This window comes from Podarcis tiliguerta (genome assembly GCF_965153285.1).
Source record: "Podarcis tiliguerta genome assembly, chromosome: 8".
Taxonomy (NCBI): Eukaryota; Metazoa; Chordata; class Lepidosauria; order Squamata; family Lacertidae; genus Podarcis; species Podarcis tiliguerta.
In genome coordinates, this window is record NC_139541.1 from 18,721,018 (window position 1) to 18,731,343 (window position 10,326).

Below are 10,326 nucleotides of genomic sequence, written 5' to 3' on the forward strand. Positions count from 1 at the left end.
CTTCAGAAAAAGGGGTTTTGGAGCGGGGAAAAAACTCAACAATTTTCGTCAATTTTCGTCTTGCGAAGCAAGCCCATAGGGAAATTCGTCTTGCGAAGCGCCTCTGCAAACAGAAAACCCTTTCGTCTTGCGGGTTTTCCATCTTGCGAGGCATTCGTCTTGCGGGGCACCACTGTATATATCTCTCACACACATAGTACAGAATGATGTTCTTTGGGGAAAACTTTACAATCTTTTACTCGCGGAAGAGGCGGTGGTTGAGGAATTGGAAGCCAATGGGGCAATTGTTCTGTGTGATCCCACAGTTCCTCTGTGCCACACAAAATCCAGCTTCTTGAAAACACAGCTTTTATGGTTGTTTCTAAGTTTCTAGCCCTCGTTATTAGGACGATAGAAGTAGAAGGGAGGGGATTGTTGAAATGAGAGGATAAGAAGTCCCAGAGCCTTTTTGTCTCAGTGAGAAGTCCGGCCCGGTGAGTGGCGCGGTGTTTGCATCTTAAAAAACGGTGAAAAAGCCTGGTGTGTTCAATTTCAAGGAGTTAAAGCTCCTCCTGGAAGGGGCATCTGCTTTCTCCCACTCCTTTCCTGACAGTCGGGGCCCCAGGCAGATCTATTTTTAGAAAGTCATTGAGAGAACCAGCCAAGCGTGCATCGCACGGCCCCAGCTGGAGTCTTCACAATAAAAATTTGCAGGCGGTCTGGCCGGGGGGGATGAAGGTTGCACCCTTGTGCACACACACACCCTGCAAAAAACACAGCAAAGGGAAAGCACTCGGCGGCCATTGAACAAACACTGGATCCTTCCTGGCGCTGAGCCCCGTCTCGCCAGGGAGCACCTGCATTTTGCAGCTCCATTAGTGACGGGCACCTGGGCAAGCTTTGAGCATGCCAAGCCATCAGTGGCTGCCTGCCCCGGGCATCTTGCATTGTGAAGTGCTCTTTTGAGGCAGCGGCTCCCAAGCATCATTGGGCTGTCACTCCTCTAGGTGACAAATCCAGGATGTAGAATTCTACAAAATGTTGCATTGCAGAGTGCCTGTAGCCCAGGTTCCCCCTGGCCATACCCTCTCATGGGCTACTCCATTCCATTCTTCCCCCCTCTCCCAGGCTACTTTATTCCATTCCTCCCCCGTCTCCCAGGCTACTCCATTCCATTCCTCCCTCTCCCAGGCTGCTTCATTCCATTCCTCCTCCCTCTCCCAGGCTACTCTATTCCATTCCTCCTCCCTCTCCCAGGCTACTCTATTCCATTCCTCCTCCCTCTCCCAGGCTACTTCATTCCATTCCTCCTCCCTCTCCCAGGCTACTCCATTCCATTCCTCCTCCCTCTCCCAGGCTACTCCATTCCTCCTCCCTCTCCCAGGCTACTCCATTCCTCTCCCCTCTCCCAGGCTACTCCATTCCATTCCTCCCTAGTTTTCTGTTTTTTTTCCTCCCCCCCCCCAACAGTTGGTATGAATGTCAAGCCCGCTGAATGCCCACAGACAGACCTCAATGGGATTTTTCTGGGGTTCCCACTCTTTAAGACCCTCTCTGGAAAATGGTTTCAATTTGTACTTCTCCAAACCTACTCTCTCCTGCTCTGGGGTGCGCGCTTGCGTTTCGTCTACACCAGGATCCATACACTTGAGGAGGAGTTCACTGTTAGTGTGCAGCAGAGTGGGAAGTGATTCTCAGCCTGAGGGCCACATGCCAGTGGTGGGAGGGGCCAGAGGGAAATGTGGGCGGAGCAATGGATGTAAATGTTGCCTTTGTGCGCTGGGCGATTGGTTTCTGCGCAACTCGAACCCCTCTCTCCATCCAGCATCCAGGCAAGCAAGAGTCCCAAGGACACATTTTAGAGAGGCATGAACACTCAAGGGAGCATGCAAAAGCTAGGCCACTGTGGGGTGCGGCCTGCGGAAGAGATCCGGGGGCCAGACTGAGAAGCCTGCAGGGCCACAGTTAAGAAGTTGAGGGAATGGCAGCTTTGCAAGTCAGCAGTGAAGGATCCTGGGACAGAAATGAGGCTCGCTTAAAAGCGGGGCTGTCGAAGAACCAATTTATCCATGCAGAAAAGGGTTTTTTTCTACCTTGCGGTGCCATTCAAAGAATGACCAAACCAGGTTTATTTCCCTCTCCTTCTCCTCTTCAGGCCGCAGCGTATGCCTCCGAGGACGGTGTTCTCACGGAAGCCATGATCGACGCCCGGGTGGCCGATGCCGTTCAGCAACACAAGCAGAAGATGGAGTGGTTAAAAGCTGAGGGGGTGGAGCCGGGCAAGAGCCAACCGTTGCCTCTCACGATGGGGAAGGGCCTATGAGGAAGCTTTGGGGGCGGGAGAGGGAAGGACAGAAGAGAACGGGGAGGACGCAACAGACCATTGCGACGTGTGGAGCAAAGGATGCTGGGGAAACCGACTCTCGCCTTGCAGCCGCGGTCCAGCTGGAATCATGTCAAAAGTGAACACAACGTCGCGCTGGTGAAATGGAGGGCCAATCTTTGGAGTCTGCTTTCTTGGGGGTTTTTATATATATATACCTCAGGATAACACCTTGAATAACCATGTACGTGTATGTGTGTGTATCAACCAATACATTAAAAAGAGAGAGTTCTTTTTGCCAAACGGCACCCCACCTCAGCACCTTCTGCTTCTGTGTACCTGTTTCTTCTGAAAACGACCCTCATGAACCATCTTAAGCAGTCTTGGTTTAGATTGTGCTTGGGAAACAAAAGAGGCATTTTCACTCAGTAGATTTTTATTTTTATCGGTCTTTTCATTGTAGATTAAGTCTAAGATTCATGTATCTGAAGGCAGCCCTGTTTACAGAAGCTTTTAATGTTTGATTCATTACAGTGGTACCTCAGGTTACATATGCTTCAGGTTACAGACTCCGCTAACCCAGAAATAGTACCTCGGGTTAAGAATTTTGCTTCAGGATGAGAACAGAAATTGTGCTCCTGCGGCGCGGCAGCAGTGGGAGGCCCCCATTAGCTAAAGTGGTGCTTCAGGCTAAGAACAGTTTCAGGTTAAGAACGGACCTCTAGAACGAATTAAGTACTTAACCCAAGGTACCACTGTACTGTATTTTAATATTTTGTTGGAAGCCACCCAGAGTGGCTGGGGAAGCCCAGCCAGATGGGCAGGGTATAAATTATTATTATTATTATTATTATTATTATTATTATTATTATTATTATTAATTTACCTCTGAATGCCAGTTGCATTCAGAGATCAGCTCTTGTGCTTGTGTCCTGTATAAGAGCTTCCCGTTTGGGGCATCTGGTTGGCCACTGAGAATGCTGGACTAGAAGGGACACTGGCCTGATCTAGCAGGGCTTTTCTTCTGTTCTTAGCTTTCTAGCCAGGAGCCCTGGATGCAGACCAGCCAAAGTGGCATCACAGTTAATCCAGTTCAATTTTATTTACAACAACTGGCAGGATTCTCCAGCCCTGCCTAGAGGCCTTGTGATTCCGTGTGGCGCCTTCTGCACGCAGATTTGCAGCTTCCTCCCCCCATATTTTAGGATCGCAGCACCAAAACATAGGAAGCAACCTTCTGCCAGGTCTGACACTTGTTCCAAATAGCTCAGCATTACCTACACTGACTGGCAGCACCTTCCTGGGGGTTGAACTTGGGACCTTTTTTTTTTCTTTTGCATGAAAGCTGTGGCTTGTACAGTGGTACCTCTGGATGTGAACGGGATCCGTTCCGGAGCCCCGTTCACATTCTGAGCAGAACGCAACCCACGTCTGCGCAAGTCGTAGTTTGCCGCTTCTGCGCATGCGCGTGATGTCATTTTGAGCATCTGCACATGTGCGAGCAACGAAACCCGGAAGTAACCCGTTCCGTTACTTCCGGGTCGCCGCAGAACGCAAGCTGAAAAAGCTCAACCTGAAGTGTCTTTAACACCAAGGTATGACTGTATTCTGGGACACGGGTGGCGCTGTGGGTTAAACCACAGAGCCTAGGACTTGCCAATCAGAAGGTCGGCGGTTCGAATCCCCAGGACTGGGTGAGCTCCCGTTGCTCGGTCCCAGCTCCTGCCCACTTAGCAGTTTGAAAGCACGTCAAAGTGCTCCTGCCAACCTAGCAGTTCAAAAGCATGTCAATGTGCAAGTAGATAAATAGGAACTGCTCCGGCGGGAAGGTAAACGGCGTTTCTGTGCACTGCTCTGGTTTGCCAAAAGTGGCTTAGTCATGCTGGCCACATGACCCGGAAGCTGTACGCGGGCTCCCTCGGCCAATAAAGCGAGATGAGCGCTGCAACCCCAGAGTCGGCCACAACTGGACCTAATGGTCAGGGGTCCCTTTACCTTATGACTGTATTATGAAGCTGTCATACCAGTTCAGACCACCTAGCTCAGGATTGCCTTTGCTAACTTAAGAGTGGCTCTCTGGCTATTACGGTTTTCAAAGAGGTAATCATTCATAGTCTTTCCTGTGCATAATGGCTGTACGGAACTTCCACGTTCAGTGTGCCTCAGTGCCAGCGAACAACAGAAGAAGGTTGTTGCCCTCATGTCCTTTTGGGTTTAACAAAAGGCATCTGCTTGGCCTCTTAAAAAGAAGATTCTGGACTAAATGGAGCTTTCAGCAGGGCTCTTAGCATTGATTTCTTGAAGCTGCGGACATGTCCCTTTGATGTGAGGGCGGCTAATCATTCCCCTCTGGACTAACAGCCTCATAGGCAGCTGTTTACGTGTTGCAGGGCAGGCTAAGAAAACAACAACTACCTCTTAATTTGGAGTTGAACGCAGGCTGACCCAAGAGTTCCTGGGGGAGGCATGTTCCTTCCTTCCTGCCCATGCCATGCAACTTTTTATGTTTACCTTCCTTACCTCTCTGCCTCCCACACACACCTGGCATCAGATTTTAGACTACTACACTAAGTGACAGGGTTCTCTGCTCTGGCCACTTTGCTGAGAAGTGCTGGACAGCTCTGAGGAAATTGGCCTTGACAGGAGCTCTGGAAGGAAGCAAGGAGGACAGCCGAGGGCAAGTGGAAATAACTTATTTGGCACCTTTCTTGCATAATCACGAAAAGTAAAAAAGTTCCACTCTCTTCTCCACAGCACAGAGCCTGCTGTTCTGTGTTCTAACATTCTAAGAAGGGATCTAAACTAGATCATACATGACTAATATATCTAACCCTTGCTTAAAAACCTCCAAGAAAGGAGAGTTCACCTCTTGTGGGAGTCTGTACCACTGTCAAACAGTACTTCCTGTTCTTCCTAACATTTAGTCAGAATCTCCTTTCTTGTGACTTGAATCCGTTGGTTTGGGTCCTACAGCTTCCATGAGGCAACCCTTCAGATATTTGAAGATGGTTATCATATCATCTCAGTCTTCTCCAGGCTAAAGAAACCCAACTTCAGACCTTTTTTCATCTTGGTCACCCTTCTCTGCACACATTCCAGATTGTCAACATCCTTCTTAAGTTATGGAGATCTGAACACAGGACGCTAGGTGTGGGCCGGCCGAGGCAGAATAGAGCAGCAATATTACTTCCCTTGATCAGAACACTAAACTTCTGTAAATACAGCCTAGAATAGCATTAGCCTCTTTTGCTGCTGCATCACACAGTTGACTCATGTTAAGCCAGTGTTTCCCAACCTTGGGCCTCCAGCTGTTTTCGAACTACAATTCCCATCATCCCTGACCACTGGTCTTGCTAGCTGAGGATTATGGGAGTTGTAGTCCAAAAACAGCTGGAGGCCCAAGGTTGGGAAATGCTGTGTTAAGCTAACGGTCTACTAAGACTCCTAGATCCTTTTCACATGTACTACTGGCAAGCCAGGTGTTCCCCATCTTTTATTTATGCAGCTGGTTCTTCCTGCCTGAGTGGGTCCAGTTCCTACATAATGCAGAATGTACCTCCTGATACCATGGTGTCTGCATGAGGCTCTCACCTGCAGTGATCAAATGGAAAGATAAAAATGAGATTAACTTTCAGGGCTCTGTGTACCAAACGCAGCACCTTGAACTTAGCTCAGTAGCTCATTGGCATCATCTACCTTGGTCAGGGTGAGACATTGCCACAGATTCTTGTTCCTCTGGCCGTCAACTAATATTTTCAGGGGGCCCTCCCCCCAAAAAAAATAATGCACCAAGCATCTTTCCAACGAGGTGTAGCTTGGCACCTTAGAAATAGGTCTGTGCTGACCTGGCTTTGTGTTTCTGGCTTCCTGGCACCTGCTACAGCAACAGATTGCCCATCTTTTATACCTGCCAGCGTTATCCCGAGCAAAATACAAGCCTGTGATTGATGGCGAAGCCGAGAGGTGGCATGAGAGAAAGAGAACCAATTAGTCTGTCTCCACGATGTGATGCTATCCCATGTCAAAGGTACATTGAGCTGGTATTGGTGGTGACTGCTTGTGATGGATAATCTCATTTCCCTCACCTCTTCCCCACATTCAACCAGCTGGCAAGAAATACAGTTATAATAGGCTTTCTCTACAAGCTCGTAAGTCACATCATGTCTCCAGATTCAGAGAGTTCTTTCTCTCTCCCGTCCTGGATTGCTTCCATCCTGCTACCGGGCCTTCTTATTTGGTAGTCAATTTAGCACCCCGTTTTTTTTTAAAAAAGGAATCCAAGAAGGAAAAAAACACACCCAAGAAATTAGACCCGCTTGGATAATTTCCGATCCAGCTAAACTGGAGGGAAGGAATGTTAAAGCTAGAATCCTTCAGTGCCTGGAAGAGCCAGCCTTTGCTGGGCAAAAATGTAAACTCCCAATATTTTAGTAAGCAGAGAAGGCAAACAGGAATTTGAAAGGTATTTGGCCTGGGGGCCACATTCCATCATAGGCAACCTTCCAGGGGCCACATTCTAGTGGTGGGTGGGGCCAGGGGGGGAGTGGGTGGAGCAGTGGATGTGACCTCAATGTTATAGGCTAATTTTCAACCACACACAAGTCAGAGAGATCCATACACACAGAGTAGGGACTCTCACCCCCTTTCCCCCCCTCCACCTGGCCACCTCCTTCCTTTACACCTGGGGGGGGGGAATCAACTCCCTTTACACTTCACCTTTCCCTTCACAGCTCTCTCAAACCTCTTTTAAGGAAGGGGGAGGCGCTTCGGAGAGTGGTTTGGCAAACAGCTCTTTGAAATGCCTTCCCCGTTTGCCTGGGCTGCCTGCTACCTGCTTGCTCTCTCACCTGCCATCCTGTCATCATGCTGGAGTAGAGGTGGCTGCATCATGGCGGTCATAAGTACTGCTGCGTGATGACAGCCTTGCCTTTATATATATATAGGAAGATAGCGTACTAGAAGAGCATCGAGCAGCACTTTACACAAGCTTCCTTTGGATCGTTGGGGATCACAGTTGCTCAGCCTCACTTATACACACACAAGTGCCTGTGTTTTTAATCCTGCCACTAACACCCACTTCCCTCAGGAGGCTTCGCGACCTCTTAGGAACGTGGCTAGGCTTGAAGTTGGACTTGAGATGAACACCACTACCAGAGGCATGATAAATTTACAAGTGGGCTTATTAAGGGGATCTTTATACACAAAGGGAAAAACTAATATCCATATTGGGGACTTAGATGCCACTTTCCACATACTCAAGAGCCACTGCTACTGACTCTAGCCTCTGAGTGTCTAGTGCCTTAAACTAATACTCCATCTCAGCCAATTAAGTTCTACACCTCCTCTCTCCAACCAGGCATTGATGTTCAAGGATGCCTTCCTGCCAAGCAAAAGCAATAGTGTGCTGCAGGTTGGGTGAGGGGTTTGGCCTGGGGAGATGGAGAGTGGCCCAGGGAGAGTTCTGGGGGCCAGATGGAGATGTTTGCAGGGCCGCACTCAACCCTGGGCTCAAAGCATTGGCGTTTTCTCACCCGCTCACTGCAAGAGCTGCATCCTCCTAGTGGCAGCAGGGACGCAGGTGGCGCTGTGATCTAAACCACTGATTCTCTTGGGCTTGCCGATCAGAAGGTCAGCGGTTCGGAGCCCCATGACAGGGTGAGCTCCCGTTGCTCTGGCCCAGGTTCTGCCAACCTAGCAGTTATAAAGCATGCCAGTGCAAGTAGATAAATAGGCACCACTTCGGCAGGAAGGTAAAGGTTTCCGTGCACTCTGGTTTCCGTCACGGTGTCCTGTTGTGCCAGAAGCGGTTTAGTCATGCTCCCCACATGACCTGGAATAATAATAATAATAATAATAATAATTTATTATTTGTACCCCGCCCATCTGGCTGGGTTTCCCCAGCCACTCTGGGCGGCTTCCATAGAAACAAAAAATACAATAAAATATCACAGATTAAAAACTTCCCTGAACAGGGCTGCCTTAAGATGTCTTCTGAATGTCAGGTAGTTATTTATCACTTTGACATCTGCTGGGAGGGCGTTCCACAGGGCGGGCGCCACTACCGAGAAGGCCCTCTGCCTGGTTCCCTGTAGCTTTACTTCTCGCAATGAGGGAACCGCCAGGAGGCCCTCGGAGCTGGACCTCAGTGTCCGGGCAGAACGATGGGGGTGGAGACGCTCCTTCAGGTATACTGGGCCGAGGCCGTTTAGGGCTTTAAAGGTCAAGACCAACACTTTGAATTGTGCTCGGAAACGTACTGGGAGCCAATGTAGGTCTTTCAAGACCGGTGTTATGTGGTCTCGGCGGCCGCCCCCAGTCACCAGTCTAGCTGCCGCATTCTGGATTAGTTGTAGTTTCCGAGTCACCTTCAAAGGTAGCCCCACGTAGAGCGCATTGCAGTAGTCCAAGCGGGAGATAACCAGAGCATGCACCACTCTGGCGAGACAGTCTGCGGGCAGGTAGGGTCTCAGCCTGCGTACCAGGTGGAGTTGGTAGACAGCTGCCCTGGATACAGAATTGACCTGTGCCTCCATGGACAGCTGTGAGTCCAAAATGACTCCCAGGCTGCGCACCTGGTCCTTCAGGGGCACAGTTACCCTATTCAGGACCAGGGAGTCCTCCACACCTGCCCGCCTCCTGTCCCCCAAAAACAGTACTTCTGTCTTGTCAGGATTCAACCTCAATCCATTAGCCGCCATCCATCCTCCAACCGCCTCCAGGCACTCACACAGGACCTTCACTGCCTTCACTGGTTCTGATTTGAAAGAGAGGTAGAGCTGGGTATCATCTGCATATTGATGGACACCCAGTCCAAACCCCCTGATGATCTCTCCCAGCGGCTTCATATAGATGTTAAAAAGCATGGGGGAGAGGACGGAACCCTGAGGCACCCCACAAGTGAGGGCCCAGGGGTCTGAACACTCATCCCCCACCACCACTTTCTGAACACGACCCAGGAGGAAGGAGCGAAACCACTGTATAACAGTGCCCCCAGCTCCCAGCCCCTCTAGACGGTCCAGAAGGATGTTATGGTCGATTGTATCAAAGGCCGCTGAGAGATCCAGCAGAACCAGGAAACAACTCTCACCTTTGTCCCTAGCTCGCCGGAGATCATCAACCAACGCGACCAAGGCAGTTTCAGTCCCATGGTGAGGCCTGAATCCCGATTGGAAGGGATCCAAATGGTCCGCATCCTCCAGGCGTGCCTGGAGTTGTTCAGCAACCACGCGCTCAATCACCTTGCCCAAGAATGGAAGATTTGAGACTGGGCGATAGTTGGCCATGCTGGCCGGGTCTAAAGATGGTTTTTTAAGAAGCGGTTTAATGACCGCCTCTTTCAGCGGATCTGGGAATGTTCCCTCACAGAGGGAAGCATTCACCACCCCGCAGAGCCCATCGCCCAGCACTTCCCGGCTTGCTTTTATTAGCCAGGATGGGCAAGGATCAAGGAGACAGGTGGTTGGTTTCACGCGTCCAAGCAGCCTGTCCACATCCTCGGGGGTAATGGATTGAAATTGATTCCATGCAACTTGACCAGACAGAGCTCTAGCACTCTCCCGCCCCGGCCCTGCTCCCACGGTGGTGTCTAGCTCCTTCCGAATATGAGTGATTTTATCTGCAAAAAACTTTGCAAAATCGTTGCAGGAGATCTTGGGGTCTTTACAAGGCCCCGGTGGTAAAGGTGGTTCTGTTAAATTGCGAACCACCTGAAAGAGTCTCCTGCTACTATTTTCTGCAGATGCAATAGAGGCGGTGAAGAAAGTCTTCTTCGCCGTCGCTATCGCCACTTGGTAGGCTCGACGTTGAGCTCTAACCTGTGTCCGGTCAGATTCGGAGTGAGTTTTCTGCCACCGACGCTCTAACCGTCTCAACGATTGTTTCATCGCCCTCAGCTCCGAAGAAAACCACGGGGCTGTTCGGGCTCCATGCAATCGGAGAGGGCGCTTCGGAGCCAGACAGTCGATAGCCCTGGTTAACTCCACATTCCAGCGGGCCACCAGGGAATCAGCTGAAAGGCCATCAAC

At 50.2% G+C, this 10,326-nt stretch overlaps 1 protein-coding gene across 1 annotated transcript in view; it reads left to right on the top strand.

Annotated features, from left to right (window-relative positions):
* ATAD3A (ATPase family AAA domain containing 3A) overlaps positions 1-2,620 on the top strand; it is a 43,181-nt gene extending 40,561 nt beyond the window's left edge. The window contains exon 16 of the mRNA XM_083454001.1: positions 2,135-2,620. Within this exon, the coding sequence (XP_083310127.1) occupies positions 2,135-2,302 (168 nt within the window). The 3' untranslated portion in view covers positions 2,303-2,620. The remainder of the gene's footprint in view (positions 1-2,134) is intronic.
* Positions 2,621-10,326: the final 7,706 nt, after the last annotated feature.